This window comes from Periophthalmus magnuspinnatus, chromosome 19 (genome assembly GCF_009829125.3).
Source record: "Periophthalmus magnuspinnatus isolate fPerMag1 chromosome 19, fPerMag1.2.pri, whole genome shotgun sequence".
NCBI classification, from domain to species: domain Eukaryota; kingdom Metazoa; phylum Chordata; class Actinopteri; order Gobiiformes; family Gobiidae; genus Periophthalmus; species Periophthalmus magnuspinnatus.
In genome coordinates, this window is record NC_047144.1 from 3,296,966 (window position 1) to 3,322,796 (window position 25,831).

At 44.0% G+C, this 25,831-nt stretch overlaps 1 protein-coding gene across 11 annotated transcripts in view; it reads right to left on the reverse strand.

Annotated features, from left to right (window-relative positions):
* The window catches only part of qki2 (QKI, KH domain containing, RNA binding 2), a 43,821-nt gene extending 19,284 nt beyond the window's left edge, over positions 1 to 24,537 (reverse strand). For 10 of the 11 annotated variants that reach the window (XM_055229748.1, XM_055229752.1, XM_055229749.1 and 7 more), the window contains exons 1-3: positions 24,117 to 24,531; positions 16,254 to 16,399; positions 8,428 to 8,544 (exon numbers count right to left, since the gene is read on the reverse strand). In XM_055229748.1, the coding sequence (XP_055085723.1) occupies positions 8,428 to 8,544; positions 16,254 to 16,399; positions 24,117 to 24,258 (405 nt within the window). In that variant the 5' untranslated portion in view covers positions 24,259 to 24,531. Of the gene's footprint in view, positions 1 to 8,427; positions 8,545 to 16,253; positions 16,400 to 24,116 lie in introns of all 11 variants that reach the window. The other variant, XM_055229751.1, reaches the window with a different exon arrangement.
* Positions 24,538 to 25,831: the final 1,294 nt, after the last annotated feature.

Below are 25,831 nucleotides of genomic sequence, written 5' to 3' on the forward strand. Positions count from 1 at the left end.
CCTCCATCCCTTCCTCCCTCTCTCCCCACATACTTGCCCCTCTCTCCTCCCTCCTCTCTCCTCCCTCCCTCTCTCCCCCTCTCTCCCCCCCCACATACTTGCCCTCTCTCCTCCCTCCTCCTCTCTCCCCCTCCTCTCTCCATCCCTCTCCCTCCCTCTCTCCCCACATACTTGCCTCTCTCTTCTCTCTCTCCCCTCTCCATCCCCTTCTCCCTCCCTCCCTCCCTCTCTCCCCACCTACTTGCCCCTCTCTTCTCTCTCTCCCCTCTCCATCCCCTTCTCCCTCCCTCCCTCTCTCCCCCCACATACTTGCCCCTCTCTCCTCCCTCCTCTCTCTATCCCTCTCTCTCCCCCCTCCTCTCTCCATCCCTCTCCCTCCCTCTCTCCCCACATACTTGCCCCTCTCTTCTCTCTCTCCCCTCTCCATCCCCTTCTCCCTCCCTCCCTCTCTCCCCACCTACTTGCCCCTCTCTCCTCCCTCCTCTCTCCCTCCCTCTCTCTCCACGTACTTCCCCCTCTCTCCTCCCTCCTCTCTCCCTCTTCCCCTCTCCCCCTCTTCCCTCCCTCTCTCCCCACATACTTGCCCCTCTCTTCTCTCTCTCCCAGCAGCGACAGACTCTAAACTTTTCTCCGGTTTTGGCCCCGGACTTGGACTTGGACGTGGACCTGGACTTGGACTTTGTGGGGACTTTTGGGGGGACGGGGCTGAATCCGGGGTCTCATACATAAACATGAGAGGCTGCGTTTGCGTACAACGTTTCCGAAACTGCTTTTGTTGTTTTGTTTTTGGGGCTCGGAGCTGTGGAAAGGCGCTCTCTCTCTCTCTCTCCCTGTGTTTCCCACGCTTTAAGAGACGCCGCAGACTGAAAACAAAACCTCGTTTAGCTAATTACAGCCGCGGAGCGCTCGCTGCGTTAGCTTTAAACTCGTCAACATGAGGCTGATAATTATTGTTTGATTCTGTGTATTTCAGATCACACGACTTAAAGACAAAACCGCTGCACAAACGTTTACGCGGCTTTACATGGGACCTGTTGTGTTATGTACGCACCGCGAATCCCGATACTCGATACCGATACCACAATGATCATGATTTATCCTCCCGAGACCCGAGCTCTTGCGTCGCTTTATTCATTTCTCTTTGTTATTTGTTCTGACTGGGACCTGATGAGTCTAAATACAAACAATTATCTTTTTACATTATGTAGTTTCTGAGAAAAAATTATGTAAATCAAATGTCCTCATATGTGACATTTTACTCATTTTGATAAAACATTTGAATAATAATTTGCAAAAACTACTTATTAAGACCCTGAAAACAGCAACATTTGTCCTGAATCTAAAAACAAAATGAGAAACAACAATTGTGCCTCTTGGAAAAATGTGTCTCATGTGAAGAGCAGGAAGAAAAACAAAATAAAATAAAATAAAATATTCTAAACATTCTAAACTGTTAAAAATATGAATATATAGATAATACATTGTTGCTGTTCTTGTTGCTGTTATTCTTCATCTAATAATTTGCACTGTGGCCTAGACGAGCCAAAAACCCGTTGTCCACATATGAGGACGTCAGGTCTCAGGAGGTTAAAAAGCTAATTTAGACAAAAGACCAGGGGCGTCAAACTCATGGCTCAAAATGGACCAGATGTAACTGTCCAGCTGTATAAATGTAAATAAAGGTAAACAAATGTCATGTAAAATAAAGTACTTTTTAATTTGTTAAATAACTCTTTCTGTATTTATTACTTACTCAACTTGCAAATATGACGCGTCTATATAACTGCGTATCCCCTGAAAAACTGCCATTTTTTAAAGTGTGTATCTGGTACAAAAACAGGATTTTACAGTGTTTTGATTATTGGAAAATGTATTGTTTTTCTTGAAGTCTAGTTTCTGCATACTGAGCTCCGTGTTTAGTGTCAAAATTCCGACGTAGATTCTACTCTTTCACAACCGACCCCGCCTCATAACACAAAAAAACATACAGGTTTTTCCTCCTTGAAGCACAAACTTGTATTCACCTTCACCTTTCTTGAAACTGCCTGAAATTCCTACAATTTTCCTCTTACTGAACATTTTGGAATCGTTATTTCTCGGTTCCACTTGTTGGGAAAATCTCATTAGTTTATGGTTGGTGCAAACATTAAAGCAGCATAAACTTATTTTAAAATGACAGTCATGACTTTTGATTTACTTTCTCGCGGCCACATAATTTGATATGGCGTACCACATTTGGCCCCGGGGCCTTGAGTTTGACACACGTGCGATATAATGGTGCTAAAGTGTCTGATTTTTCATACTTTTCACGACTCTCAGACAAACACAAGACCAAAGATCAGGACGAAAATGAAAAAGAAAAACGCGAAACAGTTGTTGTGTGAGCTGGAGTCTGAATTGTTCAAAAGAATCAAGTGGGCGGAGATAGGGGGTAGGTGAAAAGTGACATTTTCTGAGCGCTCACGCCTCAAACTCAGGACAATACAGGTTTAATCAAACACACAAGAATCACTCAAACGTAACACTATAACACGCTACGCCTCCTTCAAAGTGCGTCCCCTCCTATGGCTGCGTATGGTCCAGCTCTTTGACCTTTAACCTCTGACTTTATAAACATGTTTGGATCAGATTCTTCTCATGATCTGTTTTTCTTTCGTAACCTCATCCCAATGTACACATCTGCGCTGGACCTCCCGTAGACCTGGGTTAGACCTGGCGTAGACCTCCAGAAGACCTCCTGGACGCCCGGGATTCGGAACACACACTTCTGCAAAACGTTCTGAAGATGAGAGTCTGAACAACGGCGAATTTCCCAGAGTTCAGAGGGGCGTGATTGACAGGACTGATCTCGAGGCTGTATCAGAGCGAGTATAAGACACACAGACGAGTATACGCCCATGGAACCAACCGTCCTGGACCAATTTAAAACAAAGTGCTGCCATTTAATGTTGAAAATCACATTCTATTGTCTGAAGCACATGTGTCAAACTCAAGGCCCGTGGGCAAAATGCGGACCGCCACGTCATTTTATGTGGGTCGCGACAAAGTAAATTAAAAGGTATGACTGTGTAACTGTGTATCTCCTGATAAACTGACATTTTAACAGCTATTTTTTTCATGTCTATGCAAATCCACATGCAATATTTGTAACTTCAATAAGCAATAAATCTAGAAACGGTTAATTAACAAGATTAAAACGTAGTGACATTTATCTTACAGTTACATCCGGCCCTTTGAGAGCAGCCATTTTGTTGATGTGGCCCTCGGAGAGAATGAGTTTGCCACCCCTGGTCTGAAGAAAGAGTGTTTTTAACTATTATCGTGGCATCAGAGTCGAGTTTAGATGTGTCACTGAAATAAACAAATCTGATTGGACGATCGCGTTTGGTTTTGACTCGAGGTGCGACTGAGTAGTGACCAGACTGACATCCCTCTGTATAAAACTACAGATGGATATCAGTTGTCCCTCGCTATATCGCGGTTCACCTTTCGCGTGTTTCGCCGATTTTTTTAAGCGCAATTTTGTGTTCTGCGTCCTGATTGGCTGTTGGACTGTAGACCGTTGTCCATCCGTCTCCCCCGTGCCGTGTTCGATCGCAGTGTGACTCTGAAGTGCTGTACGTTTGCAATTTGTTTTCTCCCCCCCGACAAAACCCACAATGTCGCCAAATCGTCCCAAATGTAAATTAATCCCGCGGACCAGATTTCTTTGTTTATGCGACGGTAAGATTGTACGGTCGTTCTGGGACATCGCGCGTCTCTTAGTTTGTCTTTTTCGGTTTTATCCCTGTAGACGTCGTGCGATTCCTCCTGACGCTGGGTAGAAAAACTATGTCAAACTGGGTCGGTAATGGCGCCCCCTCTGTCCAAATGTGGAAGAATTGAGACGGTAACTTCAGAACGGTTAAGATATCGCCTCAGAAGTAAAGCCGATCTTTTTAACAAATGGGAAAATGCTCTGGTCTGTCTGTTTGTTTTTAGTTTTATTCGTAAAAAGCAAAAAATTCAATTAAAAAAAAAAAATAAATAAAAACTAAAGGTGAGGGGGTGAAGTGTCTTGCCCAAGGACACAACAACATGGCCACTCTAAGGTTCCAGTGTTTTCTGTGATCTACCCCTGTCCCGTGCTCCTCGCTCCTCGAGTCCCTGTCCTCAGTGTCTGAATGTGCCCCCTCTCTCTCTCTCTCTCTTTACTCTCTCCGTTCTTTACTCTTCTTCTCTCTTTCTCTCTTCTGCTCTTAGGTCAACATTTGTCCCTCTCTCCTCCCGCTGTCTCTCGTGTTTGTTTTACTATCAGCGCTGTTGGACTTCTCTGCGTCCCCTCTCCTCCTCTCCTTCTCTCCTCTCCTCTCTCTCCCCCTCCTCCCTTCTCACCTACCTCTCTCTCTTCCCTCTCTCTCCCTTTCCTCTTCTCTTCTCTCTTCCCTTCTCTCTTCCCTTTCTCTCCCTCCTGCTGTTTCCATGTTCGTCCTCCTCTCTCTCTCCCTTCTCCTCCCCCCTCTCCTTCTCTTTCCTCTCACCTCCCTCCTGCTGTCTCTGTGTTTGTTCTATCTCTATTTATCTCTCTTTCTGTCCTCTCCTCCTCTCCCTCTCTCTTCTCTTCCCTCGTTCCTCTCTCCACACTCTCTCTCCTCTCACTCCTCTCCCCCTCTCTCCTTCCTCCTGCTGTCTCGATGTTTGCCCTCTTTCCTCAACTCCTCTCCTCCCCCGTGCTCTTTTGTCTTCCCTCTCTCTTCTCTCTCCCTCACTCTCTCTCCTTCCTCTCTTCTTTCTCTCCTTTTCTCTCTCTCCATGTTTGCCCTCCTCTCCTCTCTGTTGGATTCTCTCCTCTCTCTTCCCTCTCTCTCTCCTCTCCTCCCTCATTCTCTCCTCTCTTCCCTCTCTCTCTCCTCTCTTCCCTCCCTCTCTCCTCTCTTCCCTCTCTCCTCTCTTCCCTCTCTCTCCATGTTTGTCCTCCTCTCCTCTCTGTTGGATTCTCTCCTCTCTCCTCTCCTCCCTCCCTCTCTCCTCTCCTCCCTCTCTCCTCTCTCCTCCCTCTCTCCTCTCCTCCTCTCTCCTCCCTCCCGCTGTCTCCATGTTTGTCCTCCTCTCCTCTCCTCTCCTCCCTCTCTCCTCTCCTCCCTCACTCCTTTTCCCTCTCTCCTCTCCTCCCTCCCTCTCTCCTCTCTCCTCCCTCTCTCCTCTCCTCCCTCTCTCCTCTCTCCTCCCTCCCGTTGTCTCCATGTATGTCCTCCTCTCCTCTGTTGGATTCTCTCCTCTCCTCTCCTCCCTCTCTCCTCTCCTCCCTCACTCCTTTTCCCTCTCTCCTCTCCTCCCTCCCTCTCTCCTCTCTCCTCCCTCTCTCCTCTCCTCCCTCTCTCCTCTCTCCTCCCTCTCTCCTCTCCTCCTCTCTCCTCCCTCCCGCTGTCTCCATGTTTGTCCTCCTCTCCTCTCTGTTGGATTCTCTCCTCTCTCCTCTCCTCCCTCTCTCCTCTCCTCTCCTCTCTCCTTTCCCCTCTCTCCTCTCTCCTCCCTCCCGCTGTCTCCATGTTTGTCCTCCTCTCCTCTCTGTTGGATTCTCTCCTCTCTCCTCTCCTCCCTCCCTCTCTCCTCTCCTCCCTCTCTCCTCTCCTCCCCCTCTCCTCTCCTCCCCCTCTCCTCCTCTCTCCTCCCTCCCGCTGTCTCCATGTTTGTCCTCCTCTCCTCTCTGTTGGATTCTCTCCGTCTCCATGGGGCTCTGGCTCTGGGAATGTGAAACCAAACGTTTTTATGGACCAAATGTGAAAGTTGAAATAATCTGGTCACAATAAACTCGATCCATGGCAACAGAAAGTTAAAGTCAGATTGAGGAACATTCACCATGGAGACAGATTAGACTTGTGTGTCAAAAGTGTCAAAAATCTGATTCTAAAACTAGAATCAAACCAAAATCCTCATTTCAATACTAAAAACATACAAAGGCTTTTATTTTACTCTATTTAGGTCTTAAAGTTACACAGTGGCTTTATTTTCTTCAAGGTCAAATGAGGCTCCTGATTTAAGACCAAGTATGAGACTAAACTCCAAAAACTAGACTTAGACTAAACCCGGACTAACTCAAACCAAACTAGGACTAAATCTGAACAAAAAAAGAGCTTTGAAAAACCACTAAAAACAACCAGACTGGAGCTAAAATATGACACAGCAAAGACTGGAGTTAAACCAGGTCTAAACCAGGTCTAAACCAGGTCTAAACCAGGTCTAAACCAGGTCTAAACCAGGACTAAACCAGGGCTAAACCAGGTCTAAACCAGGTCTAAACCAGGTCTAAACCAGGTCTAAACCAGGTCTAAACCAGGTCTAAACCAGGTCTAAACCAGGTCTAAACCAGGTCTAAACCAGGGCTAAACCAGGTCTAAACCAGGACTAAACCAGGACTAAACCAGGACTAAACCAGGACTAAACCAGGACTAAACTAGGTTGAAACCTGAGCCAAGGATCAAATCAGAAATCAGGACTAAACCAGGACTTAACTTCGACTAAACGAGGCCCAAAATAAAGCCAGGACTAAACCGAGACTAAAACACGACTAAAACCAGTGAAGGACTAAGTCAGAACCAAAGCTCCTGAAACAGCGACAGGACGAAACTTAAAAGAAGAAATCGTGAAAATAGATGAACAAATTCAGTCCAGAAACACAGATTTATTTCACATGGAACAGACGTGAGGTGTGACAGACTGTAGCACAGAGAGGGGCGAAAACCTGGACTCGAGCCGCCACTAAAATCTGGACGAGGTTTGGTCTCAGTCCGAGTCCTGGTCCCGGTCCAGATCTGGACTCTGGGGGGCGGGGCAGATGCTCCGGACATGAGAGACCAGGGAGAGGCAGGAAGAGCCCAGAGCCAGGACTAAAACCAGACTAAAACCGGACTAAGAGGGAATTTTAACGTGAGTCTAAGGTCAGGACGCAGGAGTACCTAGCTGGAGGGATATGGCTTTTTACTCAACAACCAACCTTCACCTGAGTACCCCAAATAAACAGCAAAAAATAAAAAATATATATAAAAAAAAAACAGGGATTTCACAGATGTAAAGACACAAAGAACATTCTATTGTCTAAAGAAAAGCGTACAGATCGTGATATCGAAATCAGTATCGACTCTATTCCTTAGTATCGAAATCGAGTTTGTAATTTTCACATAATGACACAAAATGTTTACACCAAAAATCTGACTGTACTCTGATTACTGCAGTTATCCGATTATGTAAATTAGAGACAGACAAAGAGATGGGACAATAAACAAAAAAAATATCGTTTATCGCGATAAAAAGGTTCAAAATAATCGTTCCCGGGACATTTTTTCAAGCATCTTTATCGTGATATAATCGTTAATCGTAAGTATTTTGGCCATGATACCGGTAATCGTGACACCAAATTTCAATATCGTCCCATGCCTAGATAGAGCGATATATCAGTTGGCCGATATATCGTGCAGGTATTTGGCCTTTTTCTCCAGCACAGGTCGATTTGTTGCGTAGAACATGCAAAAAAAAAACACTTTAACACTTTAATACGAGGAAACAACTGCACTAAATGTGATACACGGCTGTTTTAAAGGTTTGTGCAAAAAAAAAAAAGGGCTGTGGGTCAGTTTGTAGACAAATTAAATTACATAATTCAAGGAAAATAATCAAAATCGACCCCAAGTATCGGCCCAAAAAATATCGGCAGAGTTTATCGGCCATGGGTTGCTCTCTGTTCTACAAAAATGGGGCTGTGGGTCAATTCTTTGTCAAATTAAATGACATAATTTGAGAAAAATAATAAAAATCAACCATATAAATCGGCCCAAAAATATCGTCAGAGCTTATCGGTTATCGGTTGCTCTATATTCTAAAAAAAATGGGGCTCTGGGTCAGTTTGTAGTCGAATTAAATGACTTAATTTGAGGAAAATAATCAAAATCGGGCCCAAGTATCATCCCAAAAAACAAAAAAAAAACAAAAAACATAAATAAATAAAAAAAATTCTATAAAAATTAAAAATATCGGCAGAGCTTAACGGTTATCGGTTGCTTTGTATTCTAAAAAATGGGGCTGTGGGTCAGTTTGTAGTCAAATTAAATGAAGAAAATAATCACATATCGGCCCCAAAATATCAGAAAAGCTTATCGGCCATCGCTTGCTCCGGATTCTAAATAATCGGTATTAGTATTGGCCATGAATAAACCCATATCGGCCGATCTCTGATGCAGATGTCGTGTAAACGGTTCCATCTGATGTGAGTAATCTGATTTCTGTCCGATTGTAGGACTTTGGTATGTGGAACCGATGTGGCCAGAAAGTAACATCAGAATTTGTTCCGTAATAAATGTAAAGAGCAGAGAAAGTAGGTTGCGGGTTAGACTCCTGATCCCTGAGTCGCGGTGGCAGAGTGGTTAGCCTGAGGAGGTTGCGGGTTTACATTACCTTCTTCTTGTCCCTCATGGATCCTTTGCCTCGGACCATGATCTTGCAGCCCGTTTCTGCCTCCAGTTGTTTGGCGGTGAGTCCTCGTGGTCCCAGGATCCTCCCCACGAAGTTAAACTAGAAACAAGAGTAAAATGAGTAAATATATGTCATCGTTTTGGTTTTTCTTGATAAAAAACGATGAGAATATTCTTGTAATCAGTCCCAATTCAGCTGCTCTTAGTGGAAGATGTAGAAGCTTTGACAATTTTTAGTTTTAGTCCAAATTTGTCCTCAAAAATGTAGCTATTTATAGGTATAATATATATTTTTATATTAATTCTGTCGGACAGTCGTCGTTTAAAAAAATTCTTGGTCGATTAAAGACAAAAAGACCCAGAAAGTCTCATAACGTTTGAACTTTTATTTACGCAAAGTTGTTCTGTCGTTACATGAGAGATGAATAACAGCTACATGACACACTTGGATCAGTGTTGTCTTATTTTATTTTAATTTTAAAGAAATAAATCCTGTTTTTAGTGCTTCTCTGGTATCGGTTGCTATTGGTAACTGTAGCTGTAATATCGAAATCTACTTCAGAACCGTAGACTGTATAAAGACGTGGACTGAGCGGACAAAAATGACGAGTCTGACAGCAGCAGTTACAGAGAAAAGGGCAACGGTTTTTCAATAGAAAGTGAATTGGAGCCAGAGTCGATGGAGCCGGAAGCGCGTCCATGCTCACTTCCTATTTGGAACGGGTTAGCGGGTTAGCTACGATGGTCTATGATTGAAAATAAAAATGGCTGGATCGGTGCATCCCTAGTAACAAGTAGCCTAGCATTAGCTTAATTAATAATGACCAATAAAAATAAGTAAAAAATAAATAAAAATGCAAAAAATAAAATCTCGTTTAGTTATTTTTAATTGAGAATTTTTGCTATCTTAATTTCTGCGGGTTAGCTACGATGGTCTATGATTGAAACTGAAATGTCTGGATCAGTGCATCCCTAGTAACAAGTAGCCTAGCATTAGCTTAATTAGTAATGACCAATAAAAATAAGTTAAAAAATATATAAAAATGCAAAAAAAAATCTCGTTTAGTTCTTTTTAATTGAGAATTTTTGCTATGTTAGTTTCTGAACAAAAAATCACAATTTGCATAATATTTTTCCATTAGCCTACGTCTGTCAGCTAGAGTTTACGCAGAGTTGAAAATAAAAATACCTGAGGATTCTACGGTTTAAAACGAGGTCGGCTCAAAGACAAACATTTGTGGAGTCATTTGTCACACTGAGCGACACACAACGACAGGAATAGCCTTTATGAGCCATTTAACCTTCACACTCACGGGCGGCGCGGATCAGGCAGCAGCTGTTAGCATGTGTTTGCGCCTGTTAGCGGCTCTTACTGTCAGTTAGCCTGCGTTAGCGGCTTCATAGCGTGTGTTAGCGCGCGTTAGCTCTTTGTCGCACTTGAGTTGTTTGGGTTAAGCTTTGACTGATGATGAGGGTTGGGGTTTGTTTAGGCGCTGACCCCAGAACAAGCGACAAATGAGATGCTAACGCGGCCCGTGCAAGATTTTTAAGAAACAGTCGTTCAATATTTTTACATTAAAGCCCCATTGCGAAACATTTCTGGATGGATGCATGTTTTTGGAGATGTTTTTAATCATGTTCTAACAGTTTTCCCTCATCATAAGATTACGCAAAGTTTTATTTTTAAATTCCTGCATGTTTAATTCTGTACATTTGAGGCTTGAGCGCTCAGAAAAGTCAGTTTTCACCTACCCCCTATCTCCACCCACTTAACAATAAAACGTTTAAATGAAAAAGTACGACTATCAGTTCTGCAGTTTTGAAATATGGCGACTAAAGGCCCTGAGATATAAAATATTTAGGAATATAAGGAAGTGTATTATTTCTGTTATTTATGTGTATTGATTTTTTCTGACAGTTAATAATTAATTAAAATAGATGTTTGTGATAAAAGGTCCTTTGGTTTCAGTTTTTCCATCTGTAAATTCTAGTTAACGATTATCAAAATGCAACTACAGTTAAATTAAAGAGGAAGTATTATGCAAACTGACTTTTTGGAGTTTTCTACCATGTTATAACGTTGTTCCCTCGTCAGAAATATGTCTGAAGAGGTTTTAGACGTGTAATAGAAGTTTAATACCCCAAAGAAGTAAATACCTCCTCTTTAATACCCCAAAGAAGTAAATACCTCCTCTTTAATACCCCAAAGAAGTAAATACCTCCTCTTTAATACAACATAGAAGTTAATACCTCCTCTTTAATACTCCATTGAAGTTTAATACCTCCTCTTTAATACCCCACAGAAGTAAATACCTCCTCTTCAATACCCCAAAGAAGTGTAGTACCTCCTCTTTAATACCCCACAGAAGTAAATACCTCCTCTTTAATACCCCACAGAAGTAAATACCTCCTCTTCAATACCCCAAAGAAGTGTAGTACCTCCTCTTTAATACCCCACAGAAGTAAATACCTCCTCTTTAATACCCCAAAGAAGTAAATACCTCCTCTTTAATACCCCAAAGAAGTAAATACCTCCTCTTTAATACCCCAAAGAAGTAAATACCTCCTCTTTAATACCCCAAAGAAGTAAATACCTCCTCTTTAATACAACATAGAAGTAAAACACCTCCTCTTTAATACCCCAGAGAAGTAAATACCTCCTCTTTAATACCCCAAAGAAGTAAAACACCCCCTCTTTAATACCCCACAGGAGTAGATACCTCCTCTTTAATACCCCATTGAAGTTTAATACCTCCTCTTTAATACCTCCTCTTTAATACCCTAAAGAAGTAAATACCTCCTCTTTAATACCCCACAGAAGTAAATACCTCCTCTTTAATACCCCAAAGAAGTAAATACCTCCTCTTCAATACAACATAGAAGTTAATACCTCCTCTTTAATACTCCATTGAAGTTTAATACCTCCTCTTTAATACCTCCTCTTTAATACCTCCTCTTTAATACCTCCTCTTTAACAGTCCACAGTCCTACTCTGAACTATGATGAATCAGCGGGACAGTGTATTTAAGGTGAAGTGTGATACCTCCTCTTTAATACCCTAAAGAAGTAGATACCTCCTCTTTAATACCCCATTGAAGTTTAATACCTCCTCTTTAATACCCCATTGAAGTTTAATACCTCCTCTTTAATACCTCCTCTTTAATACCTCCTCTTTAATACCTCCTCTTTAACAGTCCACAGTCCTACTCTGAACTGTGATGAAGCAGCAGACGGTGTATTTAAGGTGAAGTGTGGGAGTAAAAATAGTGTAACAGTTTTCATTCTGGTGCGAGAGTTAATTTGACTCACTTGGTTCCGACGGGTCCATTTTCCTCACACTGTCAACAGTAATAAACAGTCCACAGATGACACACAACATTTAAATAAACCCCGCCGCGAGGACAGGACTGAAACACGACCCGCTCCCGGACTAAACCTGGACTAAACCGCGACTAAACACGGTCTGAATCCTGGTCTGGACCCAGGAATACATTCTGGTCCGAGTCCAGTCCTAGTTCCTGTTCTAATCGAGTCCAAATTTAAGGCTGATGTCAAGGTTACAACACACTGTCTGGACACTATTTTTAACCTGTAACTTCAGACTCTGGACCACAATAACACACAGAATATCATTTGTGTTTGTTTTAAATGTTTCAATAAAACGGTACAGGATAAAAAGAAGTGATGCCGATCTCTGTGTTTTAATATAAAAAGTATCATGATGTTCACTCAAAACAAATATGTTCAAATGTATGGATAAAAAAATAAATAAATAATTACCCTAGTGTCATTATTTATGCAGAACTGATCTAAAAATGATATACGTGCAAATTATAAGACATGTTGAGTATTGATATATTTGAATGAGAATGTACTTTATTTTATCTTGTTATTATCAAAATGTGATTTATTTATTCTTTTATTTATTGCATAGATTCACCTTTTACTAATAAACACTAAGCACGAGATGAGACCTCATTTTGTCTTACTTCAAGATCTGGTTTAGACCTAGTTTAAGCCTCGTTTAGACCCAGTTTAGTCCTGGTTTAGACCTGGTTTAGACCTGGTTTAGTCCCGGTTTAGTCCCGGTTTAGTCCCGGTTTAGTCTCGGTTTAGTTCTGGTTTGGACCTGGTTTAGTCCTGGTTTAGTCCTGGTTTAGTCCTGGTTTAGTCCTGGTTTAGTCCTGGTTTAGACCTGGTTTAGACCTGGTTTAGACCTGGTTTAGACCTGGTTTAGTCCTGGTATAGACCTGGTTTAGTCCTAATTTAGTCCTGGTTTAGTCTTGGTTCAGTCCTGGTTTAGTCCTGGTTTAGTCTTGGTTTAGTCCTGGTTTAGTCCTGGTTTAGACCTGGTTTAGTCCTGGTATAGTCCTCATTTAGTCCTCATTTAGTCCTCATTTAGTCCTGGTTTAGTCCTGGTTTAGTCCTGGTTTAGTCCTGGTTTAGTCCTGGTTTAGTCCTGGTTTAGTCTTGGTTCAGTCCTGGTTTAGTCCTGGTTTAGTCCTGGTTTAGTCCTGGTTTAGACCTAGTTTAGACCTGGTTTAGTCCCGGTTTAGTCCCGGTTTAGTCCCGGTTTGGTCCCGGTTTGGTCCCGGTTTGGTCCTGGTTTGGTCCTGGTTTGGTCCTGGTTTAATCCTGGTTTAGTCCTGGTTTAGTCCCGGTTTAGTCCCGGTTTGGTCCCGGTTTGGTCCTGGTTTGGTCCTGGTTTGGTCCTGGTTTAGACCTGGTTTAGTCCTGGTTTAGTCCTGGTTTAGTCCTGGTTTAGTCCTGGTTTAGACCTGGTTTAGACCTGGTTTAGACCTGGTTTAATCCTGGTTTAATCCTGGTTTAGTTTTGGTTTAGTCCTTTGCTGTTTTAGATAAATATCAACAGTTTTTCATCAAGTTTATATTTTTACTACATCAAAATCTGTGTGAAATGAACTCTTCACTTTAATTAGGCCTGTATCAATTTAAAATATGTTTTGTTTTTTTTTCCTCCACACTTTCTTGACTGGTCTTTGCTTCAGAGTGAACATTTCCATCAGATGCCCTGTCACACTGTCCCTTTGACCCACATGTGGACCACAGCGTAGCCCTGTGTCATGAGTTAGCCACATTAGCCTGTGTTAGCGTGTTAGCTCGTGTTAGCGTGTGTCATGTGATTGATGAGAGCGGTCATTGTCCTCTCTGATTGGCCGAATCACGGACGACACCATGTGATTCACAAGTCACGCTTCTGTACTTCTGCTTTTACTGTGAAGGACACTGACCAAATACACAGGAAAAGTACTAATACTACTAATACTGCTACTACTACAACTGTGAAGGACACTGACCAAATACACAGGAAAAGTACTAATACTACTAATACTGCTACTACTACAACTGTGAAGGACACTGACCAAATACACAGGAAAAGTACTAATACTACTAATACTGCTACTACTACAACTGTGAAGGACACTGACCAAATACACAGGAAAAGTACTAATACTACTAATACTGCTACTACTACAACTGTGAAGGACACTGACCAAATGAGCAGGAAAAGTACTAATACTACTAACACTGCAACAAGAACTACTACTACAACTGTGAAGGACACTACCAAATGTGCAGGAGAAGTACTAATACTACTACTGCTACAACTAATACTGTGAAGGACATTGACTGACCAAATACACAGGAAAAGTACTAATACTACTAACACTGCAACAAGAACTACTACTACAACTGTGAAGGACACTACCAAATGTGCAGGAGAAGTACAAATACTACCACTGCTACAACTAATACTGTGAAGGACACTGAGTGACCACAACAGAGGGCAGAAATACACAGGAAATGTAATACTAATACTACTAATAGTACAAATACCACTAATACCAGTACAACTATTAGTACACCGAGTGACCAAATGAACAGGAAAAGTACTAATCCTACTTATACTACAACTATTATTACTGTGAAGGACAATGAGTGACCGCAAGAGTGGACAGAAGCAAACAGGAAAAGTACTAAAACTACAGCTAATACTAACACAACAACGAAAATAATGCCCCAAAATGCAATAGTACTACAGCCCCTACTGCACCTACGATTATCAAAGTGCAAGAGTCTACAAATATACAGGGAAAGTACAGCCACCACTACTGCAAATACTACTACAACTACTTAAAGAGACACTAACCGAAAGTGCAAGAGAGGGCAAAAATACAACAGCAAGTTATAATTAACGCAAAGACTGCTGCTGTCGTTACTCGTGATGAAGTACTTAATATAACTGCTTCTCCAAAGTCAATTGTTAAGTCACTTCTGAAGTTTATTTTTACAACAGATGCCCTTCCTCCTTCTGGCATAACTCTGTGTGACTAACACAAACATGACCGGGGCTTCATTCACACTTAAATGCAACCTGCCACCTGGTGATGTCATCATGTGGTGATACAGGAAGTGCTCCACTGCGTTTTTAAACTGGAACTGCCCAAACTCTGCTGAACTAAAGGTGAAAGGTCGCCGCTAGCTTGAGAGCTAGCACTTCATGACATCACAAGGTGGAACAGAGCATTTTGAGCTTGTAGACAGACTAATAATAATAAAAAAGTTACTCAAACGTGTGAATGCAACAAAAAAACAACTCCATGTTTGTTTTTGAGGTGGTAACAACGTTATAACATGTTTTAAATATCACAAGAATCAATTTTGTGTAATAGATGACCTTTGAACTATGACATCACTAAATAAGAGCAGAAGGCCCGGGACCTGCTCTGACTGAAAATCTATACATCTGTGTGAGACTTTGGACAAGAAGAATGTTTTAAGGAGACATACTCTGTTAAATCTGGTGCCGCTCTGATTGGCTGTTGTAAACGTGACGTATTTGCGCGGCGGCTAACAGCTCAACGCTATCGGAGAAATCAGCCATAATCAAACAGCCGACCCACCCGCTCTCAGCGCTCGGGTCTGGGGAGTATCAGCTCCGGCAAAAAGTGAGTGCGGACAAACGTCTGAACAGGCTGAAGTCTGTCTGAACCTCAGACTGTTTATATAAATGGACGTAGCTAACCTGCTAGCCACCGCGTTTGAAACAGGAGCTGATCATGGGCGCACTTCCGTCGCTCCTCTCCCTGTAACTGCTGCTGTCAGACTCGTCAATCTGACCATAAAATGTTCCCTATTAATTATGTGATTCTGGGATTTTTTTTCACTGTTTCGTCCCTAAATCAAGACATGAACATTACTAACTGACCAATCAGGTGTCTGCTTTCCCCGAGATCGCTCCCACTAACGTTAGCAACAGGTTTGATTGACAGCCTCGTTGCTAAGCACCCGCCCCCTGCCAAACCAGTGGTGCCGGTGTGAAGGGGCGTTACCTTCAGCCGTCTCGCTCCTGATTGGCTCTTTGGTTTTACGCTCGGATTTCCAAACACGGTCCCTGGTTCTGGATTAGCCTCGATGAGCTAATGTGGGAGATGAACGCTGTGGGTGATGTCACAGTCGATGTCACACAAATATGTATATATTTGAGCTACTCACGTCGGGGTACTCTGTGCTTATATATAATTGAAGTAGTCACATTGGGGCACTCTTTATGTTTGTATATATTTTATGTACTCACATCGGGGTACTCTTTATGCTTGTATAGATTTGAGGTACACAGGTCGGGGTACTCTTTATTCTTGTATATGTTTGAGGTACTCACGTCAGGGTACTCTTCATGTTTGTATATATTTGAGGTATTCACATCAGTTTACTCTTTATGCTTGAATATATTTTAGCTTATCAGGTCGGGGTACTCTTTATGCTTGTATATATTTGAGGTACTCACGTCGGGGAACTCCTTCACTGGCACGTAGAGCTTCTCCTGCAGTTGTGCGACGGGGCCGATGGCCTCGGGCAGCTCCTCCTCTCGTCCGGTGAACATTCCTCCGTTCACCGTGTCGTTGTACATGTCTTTACGAACACGTCCGATCTCTGAAACACACGAGGAAAAACTCTTATTTCTGAAACACACGAGGAAAAACTCTTATTTCTGTACATTATTTAGACTTTTAAAAACACTTTCGGACGTGTTAATGATGATTTGTTCTGAACTAGTTTAAACCCAGAGGAGCAGTTCAGAATCAACCTCCTGATGACATCACAAGGTGGAACAGAGTGTTATCAGCTGTGCAGGGGGAAACAGGCTAAATCTGCAGGTTTACTGAAGTTACAGGGTTAAAGCTCCCCTGAGGGACATTCCGTCGCATTAGATCAGGGTTAAAGCTCCACTGCGGCACATTTCATGACATTAGAAAAGGGTTAAAGCTGCACTGCGGGACATTTCATCACATTCGAACAGGGTTAAAGCTCCACTGCGGCACATTTTATCACATTAGATCAGGGTTAAAGCTGCACTGTGGGACATTTCATCACATTATAGGAGGGTTAAAACTCTACTATGGAACATTTTATCACACTAGAACAGGGTTAAAGCTGCACTGTGGGACATTTTATCACACTAGAACAGGGTTAAAGCTGCACTGCGGCACATTTTATCACATTAGAACAGGGTTAAAGCTGCACTTTGGGACTTTTCATCACTTTATAGCAGGGTTAAAGCTCCACTGCGGCATATTTCATCACAGCAGGGTTAAAAGTTTAAACATGGACTGTCCTGGTGTATCCGCGGGTGACGGCTGTAGTTGACAGGTCCAGCTGTGCAGAGGTCGTTTCTTGGGACGATGACTCACTGCGACTGAATTTAAGGCGGAATCTCGGACCCGGTTCAAGATCCGCCTTAAATACAGTCACCGCTCAGACTGTGATATTACACCGAGAAACAAGTGCGTCAGACGGGATCGTTTCTACGGGCGACGAGGACGGGAGGGCATCTGACACAGAGCTGTAGAATGTGAAGACTCCAGGCCTGGGTTAATATTAAACGGTGACGTCGTCTTTGACCAATGAGACGCGATCGTGACAGAAGCAGCAGATTTACAACAGAAACAATAAAAACAAAACAGATTTAAGCGACGACTCAGGGATTACACAGACATGAGGCCACGAGGGAATAAAAACAATTATCATTATCATCATTGTGGTATCGGTATCGAGTATCGAGTCTATTCCTTAGTATCGAAATCGAGTTTGAAATTTTAGTATCGTGACAGCTCCAGTTTTACCTAAAAAAAATAAATAAAAGGGTGGAATTTAATTGTATTAAATTGTATAGTATTAGAATATCTCAATTATATGGTTTGGTGAATCTCTCTCTCCCTCTCCTTCTCTCTCTTTCTCTCCCCCTCTCTCTCTTTCTCCCTCTCTCTCTTTCTTTTTCTCTTTCTCTCCCCCTCTGTCTTTCTCTCCCTTTTTCTCTCACCCTCTTTCTTCCTTTCTCTCTCCCTCGCTCCCTCTCTCTCCCTCGCTCCCTCCCTCTCTCTCTCTTCCTTTTTCTCTTTCTCTCCCTTTTTCTCTCACTCTCTCTCTTCTTTTCTCTCTCTTGTTCGCTTCCTCCCTCTCTCTTCCCTCTCTCTCTCGCTCCCTCTCTCGCTCCCTCTCTCGCTCCCTCCCTCTCTCTCTGTCTCTCACCCCCTCGCTCCCTCCCTCTCTCTTTCTCTCTCCCTCGCTCCCTCCCCCTCTCTCTCTTTACCTTCCTCTCTCCCTCGCTCCCTCCCTCTCTCTCTCTGATGACACACTGCTCTATAAAAACACAGACAGTGACCTCAGCGACAAACGACCATCTTTCATTATCTCTCTCTCTCTATGTTTTTCCTCTCTCTATCTGTCTTCTCTCTCCTTCCTTCTTCATGTCTATCCTTCTCTTCCCTCTTTCTCTCCTCCTTTCTGTTTCCTCCCTCTCTCAACTACCTCTCCAACTCTTTCTCTCCTCTCTTTTGCCTCCCACTCTCTCTTTTCCCCTTCCTCTATACTCCTCACCTCTCTCTCTTCCTCTCTGTCTCTTTCCTCCTTTTTTCTCCTCTTATCTCCCATCTTCTCCTCTCCCTCACTTACAGCATACTAGAACATCCCCCCTTTTCTCTCTCCCTCTCCCCTTTCCCTCCCTCACTTTGGTCACCCCTTCTCCCTCCCTCTTTCTCTCTCTCTCTGCTCGTCTCCCTCCCCTCCTCTTCCTTCTCTCCATCCTTCTCTCTCTCTAACCTGCAGTATTCTCTAGTTCCCGAGTTCCACCAGATCTAAACCAGGTCTAAAACAGGACTATTCCAGATCAAAACTGGGGCTAAACTTGATCTAAAACAGAACAACTAATACTTTACTGTATTTTCCATCACGCTGGGGGTGTTCTGCATGCGTGTCTATGGTGGAATGTTCAGCAGTTACCATGGCGACACGATGCACACCTGAGTAAACGCTGCCACGTACGTTTAAGACACAAAATGGATTCAAACAGCAGATTGCGTTAGAATAAAACTCAGATTAAAGCCTAACGTGGCTTCAGACAGAGCAGTGCCTCGCGTTAGCATCACGCCCTCAGGGAGTACCGAGTTTGCGTCCGTCCCGAAGGAGCGTGCGTACCGCCGCTGGTGCCGCAGTTTGAGACACGCCGCTCTGGTGTCCGGACGTGTATACTCAGGTTTAGCTCATAATGACACAGGGCTGAGAGCTCACGCACAAACTGTTATTATCAAAACACCCACAGACCGACGACCTGACGCACGGGGACGCGGACTGAACCGGGAAACTTATGGTTATAGGGCATGTTTAGACTGTGCCACACCTATAGGCTCCAGGTATCACCCCTCCCACCCTTTATTTAGACACAGGACATGGCACAGACTGTTTATGTAAAGGGACATGGCTAACCTGCTAGCCGCCGCGACATTCCGAACAGGAAGTGAGCACGTGCGCACTTCCTGTTCCATCGACTCTGACTCCAATTCTCGTTCTATTGAAAAACCGTTGCCCCTCTCTGTCACCGCTGCCGTCAGACTCGTTATTTGTTCTTAAAATGTTAAAATAAGTGTCCGTAACTTAAGATGTGAACATTAACGACAGACAAATCAGGCGCTTTCTCCGCTAGCGTTAGCAACAGGTTTGATTGACAGCGTTGCTAAGCTCCTGCTCCCTGCTAAACCAATGATGAGGGCGGGAAGAGGCGTTAGCTTCAACAGCCTCGCTCCGGATTGGCTCTCTGGTTGCTATGATACGCCCGGTCAGAGTTCCAAATGTGAAACTAGCTTAGCGGTTGAATAGCGGCACCACTTTCTGAAGCTCGCTGTGAAAAAATAAACAGATTTGACTTTTGTTTGTTTACCCTCGCAGAGAAAGCGTGTTTGTGTTGGGTGATTACACAGATATTAACCAAACGCAGATTTCCTCTTTGCTTCAGGACTGAGACGTGCCCAGATTTTTTTGTGCATCGTCCGGGAAAAAGAAACAGAAGTGAAACTCGAAGCAGAGGGCACGGACCCAAAGTCTCCCAAAGTCTGCACTTCTGTTATAACGTCCTACACAGAAGTGGGTGGAGTAACTTTTTAAAGAAAATGTACTTTTCAGAGTACTTTTCCAGCAGCATGCTTTTACTCCTGTTTGAGTAATATTTATATTGAAGTAACAGTACTGCAGTCAAGTTTGGACATGCCCTCTCAGTGTTTTTTTCCTTAATTTTTATGACTCTACATTTTATTCACACACAGACACCACATTTATGAAGCAAGACACTGTATTTTCTGGATTATATGTTTTTCATAGTTTGGCCAGGGCTGCGACTTATATTTCATATATATAAGTCGCATCTGAGTATATGTTTTTTTTTCTTCATTATTGTGCATTTTTTGGCTGGTGCGACTTATACTCAGGTGGAACTTATATGTGAAATATGTTTGGTTTTTTCCATTATTATGCTTTTTTTGACTGGCTGGCTTTTTTTGACTTTTTTTGACTGGCTGCTGCGACTTATACTCGGGCGCGGACTTATACTCGGGCGCGGACTTATACTCGGGCACGGACTTATACTCGGGCACGGACTTATACTCGGGCACGGACTTATACTCGGGCACGGACTTATACTCCGAAAAATATATGGAATTATGTAACAACGGAAAAAAGTGGAAAAAAACTCTACTAAATATTTTTTCGACAAAGCAAAGAGTGGATACTTTGAGGATGAGAATACAAAATATAAACCAGTATTTAGTAGAGTTCTTTTTTACTTTTCATTTTCCATGTATCTCGCTTCATATTTGATGTTTACTTTATGTATAAAACGTAGAGACAAAAAAAAAAAAAAAAAGAATGAAATGGCGTCTCCAAACTCAACCGATACCAGAGCAAAGACTAAAAACAGCATTTATTTACTTTAAACAAAAATAAAATAAGACAAAACTGATCCAAACGTGTCATATCGCTGTTATTCATCTCTTACGTAACGACAGAACAACTTTGCGTAAAATAAAAGTTTGAGCATTCTGAGACTTTATGGCCAAACTACAACATTATAACGCCAAAGAATCGATATTTGGAAGCCGATATTTGATCCGGCACATTTTAAGGATCGTTCCGATATCAGACACAGACACGTTTATACAGAAAGTGTCTTGCTCAATGACACAACAACAGTGTAAAGTGGAAATGGACCAACAAACCTTCAAGTTAAAAGACTAAATAAAGAACAACGTCAGTGTGTCTGGGGTAAAGATAGAATGTGGAACTTTTGTAGTGCCTCCTGCTTGTCGTCATAGAGATACAGTACAGTACATAACAGTGTCTAACTCTATGGAGAGAGGCAGGTGACGTAACCAGGCCACGTTACAGGTCAGATCTGTGGAGAATGGATTTTTTTTACACCTTTAAAGCTCCTGTATCACACAAAACTGACTCTCGTGAGCGTTAAGTCGTGTTATGATGTGGTTATGTCCTCAAAAAACAGACACATGTTTGAGTCACACTTTAATATTAGTCCGTCTACATCTCCGAACTTCAAAACGCTCTGTTCCACCTTGTGATGTCATCAAGTGGCAGTTTTCAAGTTGACAGCTCCTTTGACCTTTTGTTCAGTAGTGGATTGGCAACTCCAGAGCTGAAATGATCCAGATGATTCTAGTGAAGGTGTGTGGAGTTTAAAAACACAGCGGAGCACTTCCTGTATCGCCACATGATGACATCACAAGGTGGAACAGAGTGTTTTCCATTTAAAAGAAGGACTCCGCCGCCTTGTGATGTCATGAAGCGTTATTTTTCAAGTTGACACCTGCCTTTTACTACTTCTGTTCAGTTGGGATTGAATGAATTTCGGCAGATTTCTGACAGAATGTTCCGCAGTGGGGCTTTAATGTGCTTTAATGGGTTCTAATGTGATGAAATGTCCCGTAGAGGGGCTTTAACCTTGTTCTAATGTGATGGAGGTTTGTCTTTAGTTCAGTACAGATTGAATGAAATGATCCAGATGATTCTAGTGAAGGTGTGTGGAGTTTAAAAACACAGAGGAGCACTTCCTGTATCGCCACATGATGACATCACAAGGTGGAACAGAGTGTTTTCAGTTTGCGAGAAAAACACAGCTTAAATATGCGGGTTTTATGTGTTAAACATGTGTGAATGAAACAAAGCACAACTCCAGGTCTGTTTGTGATGAGGAAACATTAGAACATAGATCAGAAATCGGCATAATATGGGCCTTTAAATAAATACACTAGTTTAATGCCCTACTGTGGAACATCTCACCTGCACCTTTCATTAGCAGTGGACCAGGTCTAGGCCAGTAACCCACCCAAACACGGGGAGAACATGCAAACTCCACAACACAGAGAGACTCCGCACTTAATAGGGATTGAACCTGGGACCCTGTTGTTGTGAGGCGACAGGGCTAACCACTCTGCCACCATGTTATCACTGAGGAGTAAATTTAGACCAGAGAGACATGAAGGTTCAAGAGCCTCTTTGGACCTTATCACGGACTGAAGAGGACTGGACTGGGACGACCTGGACCTGGTTTAGACCTGGTTTAGACCTGGTTTAGACCTGGTTTAGACCTGGTTTAGACCTGGTTTAGACCTGGTTTAGACCTGGTTTAGACCTGGTTTAGACCTGGTTTAGTCCAAATTTAGTCCTGATTCAGCCCCAATTCAGTCCCTGGTTCAGTCCTGGTTCAGTCCTGGTTCAGTCCTGGTTCAGTCCTGGTTCAGTCCTGGTTCAGTCCTGGTTCAGTCCTGGTTCAGTCCTGGTTCAGTCCTGGTTTAGTCCTGGTTTCATTCACACTGGGCTGAGCTTCATTCACACTCTAAAACTAACAGTGCAGTGCCGCTCCTCTGTACGGCGACCTCCAAGGGACAAACTTTTCATCTGCGTTTTAGTCTGTCACCCTCCGCACAGCTCACAACACTCTGTCCCACTCTGTGACATCATCAGGTGGTGATCCACAAGTGCTAATCTGGGTTTTATTTCTGCTCAAACTGTGTTCAGCAAGATGCATCTTAAACCAGGACTAAACCAGGACTAAACCAGGACTAAACCAGGACTAAACCAGGACTGAACCAGGACTAAACCAGGACTAAACCAGGACTAAACCAGGACTGAACCAGGACTAAACCAGGACTGAACCAGGACTAAACCAGGACTAAACCAGGACTAAACCAGGACTAAACCAGGACTAAACCAGGACTGAACCAGGACTAAACCAGGACTAAACCAGGACTAAACCAGGACTGAACCAGGACTGAACCAGGACTAAACCAGGACTAAACCAGGACTAAACCAGGACTGAACAAGGACTAAACCAGGACTGAACAAGGACTAAACCAGGACTGAACCAGGACTAAACCAGGACTAAACCAGGAGTAAACCAGGAGTAAACCAGGACTGAACAAGGACTAAACCAGGACTAAACAAGGACTAAACAAGGACTAAACAAGGACTAAACAAGGACTGAGCCAGGATTAAACCAGGACTAAACCAGGACTAAACCAGGACTAAACCAGGACTAAACCAGGACTGAACCAGGACTGAACCAGGACTGAACAAGGACTAAACCAGGACTAAACCAGGTCTAAACCAGGACTGAACAAGGACTGAACAAGGACTAAACCAGGACTGAACCAGGACTAAACCAGGACTAAACCAGGAGTAAACCAGGACTGAACAAGGACTAAACCAGGACTGAACAAGGACTAAACAAGGACTAAACAAGGACTAAACAAGGACTGAGCCAGGATTAAATGAGAACTAAACCAGGACCAACCTCGGGACTAAACCAGGTCTCGGCCAGTCCCAGACCGCAGTGACACCCGCGCTGCTCTGGACACATCCATCCGCTCACAGTTACACAGAAATAAACGCGGGTTTGTAAAGTTTTAAAAATGTTAAAACCGCTGAAGCAAAACTTGAATAAAACTTTTCTGAACGTGTCACTGATCAATGAACAAAATCCACATTTCCAAACCAAATTCTTGTGTCGCTTCACTCGCTCTTTCGCTCGTCTTTACGCACATTACGCACGGGTAGTTTCGGGTCTCCCTTCTGTCTACATCCCGGGACCCACCCTGCTCCCCCGGGTCCCGCTCCCCTCTCCCTCCCCGGGTCCCACCCAGCTCCCCCGGGTCTCCCCTCTGCTTCTCCCGGGTCTCCCCTCTCTGCCTTCCCCCGGTCCCCACCCTTCTCCCCGGATGTCTCCCCTCGTCCTCCCCGGGTCTTCCCTCTCCCTCCCCGGGTTTCTCTTGTTCTCCCCCGGGTCTCCCCTGCTCCGTCCCCGCCTTACCCTCATCCAGGAGCCGCTCCAGATGCGTGAAGATGCCGCTGAAGTTGGGCAGGGAGCTCATGACTTTGCGGTCGTTCATCAGCTGCATCAGGTAGTCCGGGTTGGACTTGGGCCGCTCTTTCACCTCGGTTTCTCCGACCATTGCGGGTTTGCTTCGGCTTTTGACGCGAATAACCGAGAAAAGCTGACTTCAGAGGCGTGCAGAGGGGACAGAGCGAGCCACGGTCCCCGAAGAGCGCTCCTCTCCAACGCCCAGTCTGCGAAAAGTCCAAATCCCACCCAAAAGTCCGCGTAAAAGTGGTTTGGAGCGGAGCGAGGCGGAGGTGCAAGTTCAGGCCGGGTCTGAGCGCGACTTTAGCGGCTTTACAAGTCGACCATCACCGCGGAGAAGTCCCGTGTGTGCCGCTGCGTCGGAATGCTCCTATCATATGATTACAGTACAGAGACAGCACGAGGACACGGCCAGAGCGCGCCCGCGTGCACCGCAGGAGGAGGAGGCAGCGCGGGCACGAGCAGGGACGTGCACGGCAGACTGATGCAGGGAGGGGGAGGGAGGGGGGAGGGGGGAGGGAGGGAGAGGGACGAAGAGGGAGTGAGGGAGAGAGGGAGGGAGAGGGAAAGGGAGGGGGGAGGGAGGGGGAGGGAGGAGGGAGTGAGGGAGAGAGGGAGGGAGAGGGAAAGGGAGGGGGAGGGAGGGAGAGGGACGAAAGAGACACGGGGAAGAGAGAGAGCGAGAGACAGAGAGAGGGACAGAGTGAGGGAGGGAGGGAGGGAGGGAGGGGGAGAGGGAGGAGGGAGGGAAAGGGAGGGAGGAGGGAGGGAAAGGGAGAGTGACGAAAGAGACACAGGGAAGAGAGAGAGCGAGAGACAGAGAGAGGGACACAGTGAGGGAGGGAGGGAGGGAGGGAGGGAGAGGGAGAGAGAGGGGGGGTGGATGGAAGAGAGAGAGGGAGGGAGAGCGAGAGGGGGAGAGAGCGAGAGGGGGAGAGGGAGGAAGGAGGGAGAGGGAGGAAAGAGATACGGGGAAGAGAGAGAGCGAGAGAGAGAGATTAAAGAGAGAGGGAAAGAGAAACAGAGAGCAGGAGAGAGAGAAGGAGAGAGAGGGAGAAAGAGAGAGGGAGGGATGATGGGTGAAAGAGAGAGGGGGAGAAAGAGAGGGAGAGAGAGAGGTAGGAGGGGAGAGGGGGAGGGAGAGAGAGAGAGGAAGAGAGAGAGGGAGGAAGAGAGAGGGGGAGGAAGAGAGAGGGGGAGGGATGGGGCTTTTGATGCTTCAATAAACTGCTCAGAGTCGAGTAGAACTCAGTTACATTTACTTGAATAACTTTTGAAATAAACGATACTTTTACTAGAGTACTTTTTTAGCAGCATACTTTTACTCCCACTTAAGTAATAACTCTACTGAAGTAAAAGTACTCTGACTTGAGTAAAACTTGTGGTTCCTCTTCGCACTGTGAATCTAAAGTGACCAAAGTTTAATGACAATATGAAACAGTTTGAACATTTGTGTTTCTTGCAGCTCCTTCACTTATTTTTGTTGAAAACATCTGTTTTTGTGTTTTATTTCATGTTTTTTCACATTCACTGCAAATTAAATCAAATGTTACATCCCGACAGTTTTTCATTTACTTACTCTGACTTAAGAGACAGATATTCACAAATATTGAGCAATAAGTAATTTCATGGACCACTACTTTGTACTTCTACTTCAGTAATAT